Consider the following 15,579-nt stretch of genomic DNA (forward strand, 5'->3'; position numbering starts at 1 on the left):
TGTACGGTGTCCATATTAGGACAACCTAAGCATGTCTTGGCTGTCTGAATATTGATACCATAAATATGATATAACCCTATATAATACAGTGTGTTGTGCATGACTATCAAATATTACAGAAAATATCAGCCAGTAGATACAATTCAGGACTGTCTACTCGAATATGCCATTGAAAGGAAGACACTTCATTTTCCTCCGGCTCATCAAGATAGGCCTACAGTAGTTTGTAAAATGATTGGAATTGACAGTGGCCAGCATTAAACTGCATCAATAACACCACCCACCTTACTGTGTTTTTATGAGGAGGCTCGGGAGGCAAAATTAAGCTGCTGTCTGGAAGAACATGGCCCGGGACACAGCATGACTAAGAAGATTAGATAAGATTTACTTGTGAGCAACACTGCTCTCACGGCACTGGACACAGCAACAGGTCAGTGGGTACTGCATGGTGTTCTAGCATTCACCATGGAGTGTGACGGCATTGACCTGAAAAGAGCAGAGCTATTTTCATTCTGACATTCTGACTTTCATTCTCTTCACCTTCTGGCTGTTGGGAAAGGTCTGTATTTAGCCTCCTATCTGTCTGTATAGAAGCTAGCGCTATTACATGTTTGCTCGTGCTATTACATGTTTGTTTGTAATGGTTTGTTGAAGCTCTCAGTGAACGAATCTCCAGAATTAGCTGTATTACAGAGACATCATCCGAATGGAGGTGGTAGAATTGTGGATGCAGTGTCGATAGCATATAGCCTGGTCCCATATCTGTTTGTGCTGTCTCGTCAATTTATATAGTCATTACACCCAAAAAAAAGCAGTAGGAGTTGGTAAGACAGCCCAAACAGATCAGGGACCAGGCTTGATTTTATATTTCATGGAATTATGAACACGCTGTACACACATGTCGCCAACAACTTAATAGAGAACTTCTATTATTAAATAGTACTGTTGTATCAAGTCTTGGAGCCTCACATTCTAAATGCTGGGTTGAAATCTCATACACGAACCATTAAATAATCAAACTGGTGTCACTGGGGACAACACTGTCCACTCTATTGCATAAACCAGTCAGTATATTAACATTTATGTACTTATGGAACCCACAATAGAGATAGAGACACACAAAAAAGTTTGAGTGACACAGTAAAAGAATGTCCTATGGGCACACCTCAACAACAGCTTTATTTTCTCAGGCAGGATAGGACAATGTGAGGGGATACTACAACAGCATGGTGATGCATGTCCTGTGGCGTGCGTTTGCATGGACATTCAAGGGTCTGCTATGTACCTGCAGGTTCTTCTGGGTGAGTGTGTGTCCTATAGCCTGGTCACAGATCTGTTTGTGCAACTCTTAGCCAAGAATGACAATGACCATAGGAGTTAACTATACAGCACAAACTGATCTAGGACCATGGGCTATGTGTGCTATCTGACAATTATATCTTTGACATCCCTCATGCTTTTGAAATACTGTTTGACTGTCATTGATTTTTGATGAAGGTGAGCCCATACTACTCAATCAAACACTTGCCCAATGAACCCCACAGAACAGGAAAGGATCACAACCATCAAGTGAAACAAAAAACAGGTAACGATGAGGGTTGTCCTCAGTAAATAATGAAAACCATACAAAATGTAGACTACTGTGATACAGACTGGCATAGGATTGGTGTTCTAAAGGATTACTCTAATTATCTCATCTATGTGTTTTGTAGAATATAATAGAATAGCATGCTCTAATTCTGGTCTCTGTATGTGTTGGATGATGGATTTTCAGCCTCTGCGGAAATACCAGGAAGTCATTGTAGCAGTGCCATGCAGAGGAGACTGTCCAAAGCTGAGAGGGAGATACAGGCCCTCAAGACCCAGATTACCTTTGAGAGGGCTACATGGGAAAGGAAGTTTGTGGAAATGCAGAGGAAACAACAGGACCTCCGTTATCAGGTGTGTGTGTGTGTGTGTGTACCAAGCTTGAGAAAGCTACAGTAAGGGAAGAGTTCTGTCGCTCTATCGCTGAAAGGCTGAGGGAGACTGAGCCTCTTCTGAGCGCAGAGGACCCAGGGACCAGAAGTGGGCATCTATTAGCTCAGTGTTCTATCAGGCAGCAGCCCACGCCATTGGCTACAGAGGTAGGAAACATCAGGACTGGTTCGGTGAGAACTCTGAGACCACATCAACCTTACTGGACATTATGCACAAAGCACACATGGCTACTCTCAACAGCCCCACATGTGCTACCCTCCGCAAGCAATGGCGTGCATCACTCAAGGAAGTACAAACGACCTTGAGTGCTCTGCAGAATGAATGGTAGACGATTAAGGCACAGGAAATCAAAATGTATGCCGACAAAAACGTCATGCACAATTTCTCACCTAAAGCTATCTATGTCCCTAGAAGTCGCTCCATCACCCCCCTGAAACAGCTGATGGTCTGACTCTTGAAGGACCAAAACCAGATCCTGATGATCTCCTACAGACCACTCCATCCTGGGAGAACTGCCTGTCCGTCCACTCATTCAATACGTCAACCAATCACCAACCATCCAAAAATGGGTTATTAGCTCTCCGTTCCCTCAAGAACAACAAGGCTCCTGTCACTGACAGCATCCCAGCAGAGCTACTTAAGAAGGGAGGTTACTCTGCACCAGAACGCTCCACCAGTACATCACTGAGGTTGGGACCGGGAGATTGTCCCCCAACAGTGGTGGGATGCAAACATTCCTTGGTCCTGGCCAAGGTGATGCTGCACAGGCTGATGAACAACATCACAGAGGAACTGTTGCCAGAGTCACAATGCGGCTTCAGAAAGAACAGAAGTACGGTCGACATGATTTTCACGGCACGGAAACTCCAGGAGAAGTGCCGTGAAAAACATCAGGACCTTTTCCCTGCCCTTGTTGACCTCTTCAAGGCCTTCGACACTGTGAGCAGGGAACTACTACGGGGCATTCTACTCAAATTTGGCTGTCCAGACAAATTTGTCAACATCCTTTGCCAGTTCCATGATAGGATGATGTCTTGGGTTGCCATAGGAGGGCAGGAGTCAGTGCCCTTTTGAGTAAGCATCGGTGTGAGGCAGGGGTGTGTGCTGGCACCTGTACTCTTTAACATCTTCCTCCTATGTGTCACCCAGCTTCTCCACAAGGAGCTTGAGGACAGCAGCACAGTTGCTGTGGACTTCAGGCTGGATGGAACCCTATTCAACATCAAATCAAATGTATTTATAAAGCCTTTCTTACATCAGCTGATATCTCAAAGTGCTGTACAGAAACCCAGCCTAAAACCCAAACAGCAAGCAATGCAGGTGTAGAAGCGGCTAGGAAAAAAGTGGCTAGGAAAAACTCCCTAGAAAGGCCAGAACCTAGGAAGAAACCTAAAGAGGAACCAGACTATGAGGGGCGGCCAGTCCTCTTCTGGCTGTGCCGGGTGGAGATTATAACAGAACATGGCCAAGATGTTCAAATGTTCATAGATGACCAGCAGGGTCAAATAATAATAATCACAGTGGTTGTCGAGGGTGCAACAGGTCAGCACCTTAGGAGTAAATGTCAGTTGGCTTTTCATGGCCGAACATTCAGAGTATCTATACTGCTCCTGCTGTCTCTAGAGAGTTGAAAACAGCAGGTCTGGGACTGGTAGCATGTCCGGTGAAAAGGTCAGGTTTCCATAGCCGAGAGAGAGAGATTTAGAGAGAGCATACTTAAATTCTCACAGGACATTGGATAAGACAGGAGAAATACTCCAGATATAACAGACTGACCCTAGCCCCCCGACACATAAACTACTGCAGCATAAATATTGGAGGCTCAACATATCATAAACATCAGGGGGCTCCAAGCAACCACCAAGGTTTTGATGGAGCAGGTTCTTGAGCTGCAGTATGTTAATGATGGTGCTCGTGGCCCACACTCCAGAAGACCTTCAGTCCGTCCTTGTAGCGGCTGTGAGGGTCTATAGCAGGATGGGACTGTCTATCAACACCACTAAGACACAGGTGGTCTTCCAGTGGAGATCCAGCTCTCCACCCACCATGCCTGTCTTCACCATTGGACACAAATCACTGGCAATAGTCACGTTCTTTAAATACCAGGGCAGCATCCTCTCGGAGGACAGCAGCATCGACCTCAAAATTCAAAACAGGATCAAGCAAGCATCATCTGGCTTCGGGAAACTCAGACGCAGGGTCTCTGTCGGCGCCGACAGAGATGGCCGCCTCCCTTCGCGTTCCTAGGAAACTATGCAGTTTTTTGTTTTTTTTACGTGTTATTTTTTACATTAGTACCTCAGGTCATCTTAGGTTTCATTACATACAGTCGAGAAGAACTACTGAATATAAGATCAGCGTCAACTCACCATCAGTACGACCAAGAATATGTTTTTCGCGACGCGGATCCTGTGTTCTGCCTTACAAACAGGACAACGGAGTGGATTCCATGCAGCGACCCAAAAAAACTACTCTGAAAAAGAGGGAAACGAGGCGGTCTTCTGGTCAGACTCCGGAGACGGGCACACCGTGCACCACTCCCTAGCATTCTTCTTGCCAATGTCCAGTCTCTTGACAACAAGGTTGATGAAATCCGAGCAAGGGTAGCATTCCAGAGGGACATCAGAGACTGCAACGTTCTTTGCTTCACGGAAACATGGCTCACTGGAGAGACGCTATCCAAGGCGGTGCAGCCAACGGGTTTCTCCACGCATCGCGCCGACAGAAACAAACATCTTTCTGGTAAGAAGAGGGGCGGGGGCGTATGCCTTATGGCTAACGTGACATGGTGTGATGAAAGAAACATACAGGAACTCAAATCCTTCTGTTCACCTGATTTAGAATTCCTCACAATCAAATGTAGACCGCATTATCTACCAAGAGAATTCTCTTCGATTATAATCACAGCCGTATATATCCCCCCCCAAGCAGACACATCGATGGCTCTGAACGAACTTTATTTAACTCTCTGCAAACTGGAAACGATTTATCCGGAGGCTGCATTCATTGTAGCTGGGGATTTTAACAAGGCTAATCTGAAAACAAGACTCCCTAAATTGTATCAGCATATCGATTGCGCAACCAGGGGTGGAAAGACCTTGAATCATTGTTACTCTAACTTCCGCGACGCATATAAGGCCCTGCCCCGCCCCCCTTTCGGAAAAGCTGACCACGACTCCATTTTGTTGATCCCTGCCTACAGACAGAAACTAAAACAAGAGGCTCCCACGCTGAGGTCTGTCCAACGCTGGTCCGACCAAGCTGACTCCACACTCCAAGACTGCTTCCATCACGTGGACTGGGACATGTTTCGTATTGCGTCAGATAACAATATTGACGAATACGCTGATTCGGTGTGCGAGTTCATTAGAACGTGCGTTGAAGATGTCGTTCCCATAGCAACGATTAAAACATTCCCTAACCAGAAACCGTGGATTGATGGCAGCATTCGTGTGGAACTGAAAGCGCGAACCACTGCTTTTAATCAGGGCAAGGTGTCTGGTAACATGACCGAATACAAACAGTGCAGCTATTCCCTCCGCAAGGCTATCAAACAAGCTAAGCGTCAGTACAGAGACAAAGTAGAATCTCAATTCAACGGCTCAGACACAAGAGGCATGTGGCAGGGTCTACAGTCAATCACGGACTACAGGAAGAAATCCAGCCCAGTCACGGACCAGGATGTCTTGCTCCCAGGCAGACTAAATCACTTTTCTGCCCGCTTTGAGGACAATACAGTGCCACTGACACGGCCTGCAACGAAAATATGCGGTCTCTCCTTCACTGCAGCCGAGGTGAGTAAAACATTTAAACGTGTTAACCCTCATAAGGCTGCAGGCCCAGACGGCATCCCCAGCTGCGCCCTCAGAGCATGCGCAGACCAGCTGGCCGGTGTGTTTACGGACATATTCAATCAATCCCTATACCAGTCTGCTGTTCCCACATGCTTCAAGAGGGCCACCATTGTTCCTGTTCCCAAGAAAGCTAAGGTAACTGAGCTAAACGACTACCGCCCCGTAGCACTCACATCCGTCATCATGAAGTGCTTTGAGAGACTAGTCAAGGACCATATCACCTCCACCCTACCTGACACCCTAGACCCACTCCAATTTGCTTACCGCCCAAATAGGTCCACAGACGATGCAATCTCAACCACACTGCACACTGCCCTAACCCATCTGGACAAGAGGAATACCTATGTGAGAATGCTGTTCATCGACTACAGCTCGGCATTCAACAGTACCCTCCAAGCTCGTCATCAAGCTCGAGACCCTGGGTCTCGACCCCGCCCTGTGCAACTGGGTACTGGACTTCCTGATGGGCCGCCCCCAGGTGATGAGGGTAGGCAACAACATCTCCTCCCCGCTGATCTTCAACACTGGGGCCCCACAAGGGTGCTTTCTGAGCCCTCTCCTGTACAGCCTGTTCACCCACGACTGCGTGGCCACGCACGCCTCCAACTCAATCATCAAGTTTGCGGACGACACAACAGTGGTAGGCTTGATTACCAACAACGACGAGATGGCCTACAGGGAGGAGGTGAGGGCCCTCGGAGTGTGGTGTCAGGAAAATAAACTCACACTCAACGTCAACAAAACTAAGGAGATGATTGTGGACTTGAGGGAACACCCCCCTATCCACATCGATGGAACAGTAGTGGAGAGGGTAGCAAGTTTTAAGTTCCTCGGCATACACATCACAGACAAACTGAATTGGTCCACTCACACAGACAGCATCGTGAAGAAGGCGCAGCAGCGCCTCTTCAACCTCAGGAGGCTGAAGAAATTCGGCTTGTCACCAAAAGCACTCACAAACTTCTACAGATGCACAATCGAGAGCATCCTGTCGGGCTGTATCAGGTCACCTACACCACCCGATGTTACAGGAAGGCCATAAAGATCATCAAGGACATCAACCACCCGAGCCACTGCCTGTTCACCCCGCTATCATCCAGAAGGCGAGGTCAGTACAGGTGCATCAAAGCTGGGACCGAGAGACTGAAAAACAGCTTCTATCTCAAGGCCATCAGACTGTTAAACAGCCACCACTAACATTGAGTGGCTGCTGCCAACACACTGACAATGACACTGACTCAACTCCAGCCACTTTAATAATGGGAATTGATAGGAAATGTAAATATATCACTAGCCACTTTAAACAATGCTACCTTATATAATGTTACTTACCCTACATTATTCATCTCATATGCATACGTATATACTGTACTCTATATCATAGACTGCATCCTTATGTAATACATGTATCACTAGCCACTTTAACTATGCCACTTTGTTTACATACTCATCTCATATGTATATACTGTACTCGATATCATCTACTGTATCTTGCCTATGCTGCTCTGTACCATCACTCATTCATATATCCTTATGTACATATTCTTTATCCCCTTACACTGTGTATAAGACAGTAGTTTTGGAATTGTTAGTTAGATTACTTGTTGGTTATTACTGCATTGTCGGAACTAGAAGCACAAGCATTTCGCTACACTCGCATCAACATCTGCTAACCATGTGTATGTGACAAATAAAATTGGATTTGATTTGATTCCAAAACAGGGGTCTCCAGCTCCACATCAAAGTTGCCGTCTATCAAGCAGTCTGCATCACCACACTTCTTTACAGCTGTGAATCCTTGGTCACTTACAGTCGCTACCACAAGCAGCTCGAGCGATTCCACTTAAGATGCCTGCAGCACATCATCAGAATCACCTGGTGCGAAGTGTTTCCCCCGTACAGAAATACTTGCTAAGACCAACTGCAAGCGTATGGAGGCCATGGCCACCCAACAACAACTGCGCTGGCTTGGGCATGTCATTAGCATGTCTCAGGAGCACTTGCAGCGGAAGATCCTGTATGGCCAGCTACATCTTGACCGGCGGTCTGCAGGGGGAGCAGATGAAGCCCCATCAGGACCAGCTGAAAATGTTGCTGAAGAAGTGCAACATCAAACCCACAGACCTGGAGGATGCTGCTGCTGACCGTTCCACCTGGTGGCAGCTCTGCCAGAGCGGTGTACAGAGGTGGGAGGAGAGGAGCACAGAGAACCAGCAAAAACAGCTCAGGAGACATACTACCATGCCTGCATATGCCAAACGTATGCCAAACAGACTGCATATTCCCCACCTGCAATAAAGTTTGTGGATCTCGGATTGGACTCTATATTCACCAAAGAATTCACCGTTAACTCAGAAGTGGAAGTCAAATTCGGATACGATGGACTAACGTAACGTAACGTGTGTCTGTGTGCGTTTTTGCGCGCCTGTATGATTATGTGTGTGTGTTTCATTATTTAGTCATAATAATAACTTGATGACAACTTTGTTTTATTTTCATCAGCTGATCTCTGAGACTGTAGCCAGGCCTGGAAGTCTACTTCAGGTGGGCAGCTTCGAGGACCTTGGCGATTCAGAGGTGAAGAACAGACATCCTTACGATGAAAAGGACCAGGACAGCTCAAGTAAATCACATGATCAACAGTACTTGATTTGCTGTATTCATCATATGGGATTTAAAGGGACATTGCACTCCAGCATAAAAGTTAGTCAGATGTTTCCATACCTCAAAAGTAGACTAATGTTCAGATAGGTCCACGTCACAGGCCATTTGTTGCGTAGATCAAGCTATATGCTTTAATCCCAAATTAATGGAAAAGATAAGCATTTTCCTCTTTCCAGATTTTATTTGGTGCTTATCTTTTCCATTCATTTGTGGTTAAGGCATATACCTAGATCTACACACTCAAAGTCTTGGAACATGTATTCAACTTACCATTGGACTGGTTGAGGTCTGAAAACATCGGACAAATGTTTATTCTGAAGTGTAATCTCCCTTTAATATCTATGTTTTGAATAGGAAAGAATAATCTTATCCATGACTTAAAATAACAGGCAGCTTGAGCCATTCCAACCAAAGCAGAGGGTCTGAGACGAAGTCATCAACAGGCGACACATGCAAAAGCAGCTTGTCTGGCAGCCAGGTCTCATTGAACTCAGCATTTGGCTCCAGACCCATTTCTGCTCTGTCTACAGCCACCAGGTAGAGCCATTTCTCTTCACCTGCTCCCAGCTGTGTCAAAAGGCCATTACACTTAAAAATGTTTGGCACTTGTTTTCAGACCTAAAATTGGTCCATGGAATGCAGCATGTACTTTCCAGATTTGCAGTGCTTATATTTTCCATTAATTTGGAGTTGAGGTATGTAGCTGTATCTACACAAACAATGACTACTTTTGAGGTCTGTAAGGCTGTGTCTACACAGGCAGCCCAATTCTGATATTCTTTCCACTAATTGGTATTTTGACCAATCACATGAGATCTTTTTCAGAACTGATAGATAAAAAGACCAATTAGTGAAACAAAGATCAGAATTGGGCTGCCTGTGTAAACATAGCCAAACAGACCTGGGTTATAATACATGCGTGGTTAACTATTTGTAATTTAAATATTTATTTGAGTATTTTAAAATAATGTGTCTAAAATCAACCACTTTGAAGTATTTGAAAGTATTATTTTTGAAATAATCCTATAAATAGCCTACGATTTCAAACAATTTTCTAATATTTGTTTCCAAATACATCATTTCAAACACCCATAGGACCAAACAGACCTGGGTTCAAATGCATGGAGTATTTAAATATTTGTATTTGAAAATACACTGTATATTATTCAAAAGAAAAATGTCTTTGAAAGTAATTGAAAAAACCCTAAATAGTATTTGAACCCAGGTCTGATCTGAAAACGTTTGATTTTAGAGTGTAATGTCCCTTGAAATCCTATTCATTTTAAGCCATCTAAAAAGAGAAAACCTTCCATCCCCCCAGTGGGAGCTCCTGGAGGAGCTACATCGGTCCACACCGGGTCTTTGTGCCTCACTCCCCCCTAGACCTGCAGACGGGACACCGGGTTCGAGTCCTGCTGCCCTCGGGACGGATCAGCACAGGCACGATTCGTTACCTGGGCCACCTCGACGGGGAGCCAGACTTCCATATGGGAGTGGAGCTGGAATCACTTGAACACGGGCAGCAAGATGGCACACACAGGGGACAGTGCTACTTTGAATGGTAAGCGCTCTCTTCATTTCCCATGAATTTGTAGTCTTAAATCAGTTATTCTGTGAGTAAGGGATGTTTCATCCTTGCATTTTTACATTGGTAGAATTGCTAGAGTTCTACTGTGGAGTATAAATATATCTCTATTTTTTAGAGGTGACAGGAAAAGGTTCAACAGTGCTTTTAGTTATAACTGAAGGGTTCATTTACTTTAAATAAGTTATCCACTGAATCCTGTTGTTTACAGTAGTAGGGCCTCCAGGCCCCTCACACACACAAGTAACAATTATGAACTTGAAACAATTGTGTATTGAAAAATATATTTATTTTATAAATGACATTGTGGACGTGGAAAGATGGAAAGTTGTTTGATTTTGGAACAGTGTTTAGAGCCTATGGGGATGTTTGTATAAATCATATGTATGCACAATTGCTGTCTCCTATATCCCCCACATGTAAAGCTAAGATGAAGAAAGTAAGGCATAATTTAACTGTACGCAATCCTACTATAAAAAAACTAAAAATGGACACAAAAATCTAAAATCAACTCATTTTGAATTTCCATCACCTATCTGCAATTCCAAACAAATGTCTAATGTATTGGGAAGATGTCTTTGAAAACCCAATACCATGGAAGCAAGTCCTTAATGTCACATACAAAACACCAATAGATACTCAAGAGCCTTTCAGTTAGCGATTCTCTGGTACTTTTGGATTATTTTTAGCCAGTAGTTCTGAAAGTAGTGCCCACAAGCAAAAAGTGGTCCCCGAAGATTGTGCACAACATCACATATGTGCATATATTTTCTCTCTCCCTCTGCTGTGTGTGATTCTTTTTTAGCTGTCAACAAAGAAAATGCTGTCCATTTGGTGTATTGAGCAAGACTCAAAATGTAGGTTCTGTAATGAAGAGGAGGCGGACATGATGCATCTGTTTTGGTACTGTCAGACAGTGAGCTTGTTTTGGCTACAGGTTCAAGGCTGGCTTTCCCATCACTCCATCAAACTACGTATTAACCCCCAACTCATCATCTTGGGTGACCTCAATGTCCATATCCCCTCAATTAATGACACAATACTTCTGCTAGGTACAATATGAATATTCAAAAGACAAAGTTCTACATCTCTAACACCCAACCTGTTTAAACAATTAATTTGCTATTCCCGGGGCCACCCACACATAAAATGAATGCACACATGTCTGTAAGTTGCTTTGGATAAATGTGTCTGCAATTATATTATTTGGGTAGCCTGGCAATATTTATTTGAGAAAGTCCACAACATTGTTATTGAACAATATACATTAAAATGAACATATGCTACCATAAGAGTCAAATTATCCATATGCAATAGAGTGTAAGAAAACACATTTTTTTCCTTGTTTATTTTTGTATTAGGCTACTACACCATGGCATTGCTGATAACTGTCTTGTCCAAATGTGTTGTATCATGTGTGTTTGTCGGTTTGAGTATCGTCATGTATTGTACATCGTCCTTCATTTTTATGGTTGTCTTGTCACTGTCATTATCGACTTGTTTGTATTTTGTTGAAAAAAAAAAGAATATAGCAAATATGGTTCCGTGCTCAAGACACACTTCAACTTGTGCTGCGGACATTGTCATTGGCTGAAATCAAACATGAGTAGCACGTGTGTCAAAAGAGGAGAACAAAATTATATGAAATGCTATTTACAGTAGTATATACACTGTACATGCATACAATGGTATATGTGGGATGAGCACTAACACTGTTTTCTTTGTGTTCTGAAATACAATAACAGTCTTGTTAGCATCAAATAGTAATGGCTTATTATGCATTTCGATAAAAGTACACTATATATGCAAACGTATGTGGACAGCCCTTCAAATGAGTGGATTCAGCAATTTCAACCACTGAGAGGAAAAAATTTTTTTGCACACAGTAATGCAATCTCCATAGACGAACATTGGCAGTGGAATGGCCTTACTGAAGAGCTTAGTGACTTTCAACGTGGCAATGTCATAGGATGCCACCTTCCAACAAGACAGTTCGTCAAATTTCTGCCCTGCTAAAGATTCCCCGGTGGAAACGTCTAGGGAGCAACAACGGCTCAGCCGCCAAGTGGTAACCCACACAAGCTCACAGAACGGGACCGCCGAGTGCTGAAGCACGTAGCGTCTAAGAATCGCCTGTCCTCGGATGCAATACTCACTACCGAGTTCCAAACTGCCATTGGAAGCAACTGTTCATCGGGAACTGCGCAATACCAAGCATCGGCTGGAGTGGTGTAAAGCTCGCTGCCATTGGACTCTGGAGCAGTGGAAATGCATTCTCTGGAGTGATTGATCACACTGGGTTTGGTGGATTCCAGGAGAACGCTACCTGCCGCAATGCATAGTGCCGAATGTAAAGTTTGTTGGAGGAGGAATAATGGTCTGGGGCTGTTTTTAATGGCTCGGTCTAGGCCCTTTAGTTCCAGTGAATGGAAAACATAACGCTACATGATACAATGACATTCTAAACGATTCTGTAGTTTGTGGCAACAGTTTGGGGAAGGCCCTTTCTTGTTTCAGCATGACAATGCCCCTGTGCAAAAATCGAGATCCATACATAAATGGTTTGTTGAGATCTGTGTGGAAGAACCTCAACCCCATCGAACACCTTTGAGATGAATTGGAATGCCGACTGCGAGCCAGGCCTAATCACATCAGTGCCCAACCTCACTAATGCTCTTGTGGCTGAATGGAAGCAAGTCCCTATAGCAATGTTCCAACATGAAAAGTGAAAAGCCTTCCCAGAAGAGTGGAGGCTGTTATAGCAGCACATGGGGGGACCACTCCATACTAATGCCCATGATTTAGGAATGAGATGTTCAATGAGTAGGTGTCCACATACTTTTGGTCATGTTGTGTATTTATTTTCTTTATCGGGAAAATGATATTTTGTAGGGATATTTTTATAACACTGTGTTGTATTACCCAATGGTCTGCCTAGTTTTTACGCCAAGGTACTGAAATCTAACTGCCATGTGGTGACTGTCTGTTTCCCTTCCCTTGCAGCGAGGCTGGCCACGGTGCCTTTGTGCCATTCACCAAGCTGTTGATGGCCTGGGAGTGATGACATCACAGTCTCTATGTTGGAGGGTCACATCTGGATGAATCATTTGAACTCTTTGGCATCAATCACGAATGGTCTCTGAAAGCAATCTTACACTACCGGTTAAAAGTTTTAGGACACCTACTCATTCAAGGGTTTTTATTTATTTGTACTATTTTCTACATTGTAGAATGATGGTGAAGACAACATGCTTCAAAGATCATAGAATTGTCAATATCGGCCCTGTATTAAAGACCAACATTCGCTAAAGAAAAAGAGAACAAAATGATAAGAAATACTATATACAGTAGTATATACTGTACATGTATACAATGGTATATGTGGGATGAGCACTAACACCGTTTTCTTTGTGTTCAGAAATAAAATAACACTCGTAGCCTCGAATAGTAATAGCTTATTATGCATTTCGATTAAAGTACACTATACAGTATATCTTGTTCATGACATGGCCGATAGAAACATTTGGTATTATGGATATGCAATGCACATTTAGAGTCTCTCAATGACTACTAGAACATACAGTGCTGTGAAAAAGTCTGTGCCCCCTTTCTGATTTCATCTGTTTCTGCATATTATCAGATCTTCAACCAAAAGCTAATGTTAAAGGGAACCTGAGTTTACAAATAACAGAAAAAAAGGTATACTTATTTGAGTAATTATGGAACACCCAATTCCCCTGTGTGAAAAAGTAATTTCACTCAATAACGGGTTGTGCCACCTTTAGCTGCAATGACTGCGACCAAATGCTTCCTCTGGTTGTTGATCAGTCTCTCACATTGCTGTGGAGGAATTTTGGCCCACTCTTGCCTGCAGAACTGCTTTAACTCGGCGAAATTTGTGGGTTTTCAAGCATGAACTGCTCATTTCAAGTCCTATCACAACGTCTCAATTGGGATTAGGTCTGGACTTCGACTACACCATTCCAAAATGTCAAATGTGTTGCTTTTTAGCCATTTTCATGTTGACTTGATTGTGCGTTTTGGATCATTGTCTTGCTGCATGACCCAGCTGCACTTCAGATTCAGCTCACAGACGGATGGACTGACATTTACCTGTAGAATTCTTTGATACAGAGCAGCATTCATGGTTCCTTCTATTAAGGCAAGTCGTCCAGGTCCTGAGGCAGCAAAGCATCCCCAAACCATCACACTACCACCACCATGCTTGACCGTTAGTATAAGGTTCTTCCTGTGGAATGCATTGTTTGGTTTTTGCAAGACATAATGGGTATCAGTTGACCTGTGAATACTGTACAATGAGAGATTTATACTCTTATATTAAAAATCATGATTTATGATATCGTCAAAACTGCTGTATCATGTGATTTGCATTTCTAATTGAGGACTCCAAAATAAAAGCTCACACTCATGAGATGTCATAACATACATAGTTTCTGGAGAAATCCAAGCACTCTCCTTAAAGGGATAATTTACTTTTTGTTGAAGTTTTAGTTTATTTTCGTGAACTATCCCTTTAATGCTGATGTCAATGTGAGGACTTATTGAATGACCAAGATGAGTTTCATCAAGCTGTTGTTATTACTGGATTATTGGTTATTGTACTGTGCATTGTGCAAATGTTTGATAATAGGGATCTCCAAACAGAGTTCCCTTGAAGTGTTTACACATGGGACTATAAAGAAGTGTCTCAGAACTAAGTTATGTGGTATACTATCCATAATGCTCCATCTATTCATACCCAGCTTCCAATTAACTCATTCAACCCTTCTTCCCTGCAACTCTTCCCCAGGTTGTTGCTGCAAACGAGAACCTGGTAAAATAAGGGTAATACATATATATTTTTCAAAATGTGCATAGTGTGTACAAATTACTCCAATCTTGGGTTGTATTTGAATGAATGATTGATCATTGCGAAATAAATCCTACCCATTTCCTCAAGCAGAGCATCGTTATGAAAAAAAGTCATCCTCATTTCCTGCAACTATTTATGAACTCTTTATGAGTACCTTATCAGTAATTATCTGTTCATCCCTTTATTACAGTCGGGTAAGTACTAGGTACTGGTACTAGGTACTGGTAAATACTTGGCAACAAATTGTACTATTTGGTATAGTAGCTATTTGTAGTCAGAAGAAACAAAGTAGTCTACTCTAAAAATACATAAAAATGGCTGAGAAATAAAATGCCTAGTGTTCCCTGCCAATTATTTCAAGTACCATGAGGTTATAACTGCATTAACCTGATATGAAGCTGGTAATACTATATGATAGCATAATAATAACAACATTCTAACTTTAAATATCTAGCTAGTACTTACCGTGCTGTTAAATAAAGTTACCAAAATGGGTTTAAAATAAAAAAGTTTAACAATTTGTTTAGACCAAGAACTCTACTCTAAATGTCCATGATATTTGAATTATACATTTTCTATGTTTAGGCACTTAAAAAAGAAGTTACAAAGTGTTGTCTATCAAG

At 43.0% G+C, this 15,579-nt stretch overlaps 1 protein-coding gene across 1 annotated transcript; it reads left to right on the forward strand.

Annotated features, from left to right (window-relative positions):
• The first annotated feature begins 1,187 nt into the window (after positions 1 to 1,187).
• LOC116353096 (centrosome-associated protein 350-like) lies at positions 1,188 to 15,067 on the forward strand. The gene is made up of 7 exons (XM_031786584.1): positions 1,188 to 1,301; positions 1,498 to 1,585; positions 1,775 to 1,941; positions 8,337 to 8,457; positions 8,888 to 9,035; positions 9,820 to 10,059; positions 13,087 to 15,067. Exons 1-7 carry the CDS (start codon positions 1,227 to 1,229, stop codon positions 13,142 to 13,144), a joined length of 897 nt encoding a protein of 298 aa, XP_031642444.1. The 5' UTR covers positions 1,188 to 1,226; the 3' UTR covers positions 13,145 to 15,067.
• Positions 15,068 to 15,579: the final 512 nt, after the last annotated feature.

The sequence above is a fragment of the Oncorhynchus kisutch genome, linkage group LG13 (genome assembly GCF_002021735.2).
Source record: "Oncorhynchus kisutch isolate 150728-3 linkage group LG13, Okis_V2, whole genome shotgun sequence".
NCBI lineage: Eukaryota > Metazoa > Chordata > Actinopteri > Salmoniformes > Salmonidae > Oncorhynchus > Oncorhynchus kisutch.

What these genes read in the sequence shown, in the direction of transcription:
- LOC116353096 (XM_031786584.1), top strand. Translation starts at nt 1,227, where the DNA reads ATGGTGATGCATGTCCTGTGGCGTGCGTTTGCATGGACATTCAAGGGT. An exon ending in AAAGGACCAGGACAGCTCAA is followed by an intron (nt 8,458 to 8,887) that starts GTAAATCACATG and finishes TTAAAATAACAG; the next exon opens with GCAGCTTGAGCCATTCCAAC. An exon ending in GCTCTGTCTACAGCCACCAG is followed by an intron (nt 9,036 to 9,819) that starts GTAGAGCCATTT and finishes CCATCCCCCCAG; the next exon opens with TGGGAGCTCCTGGAGGAGCT.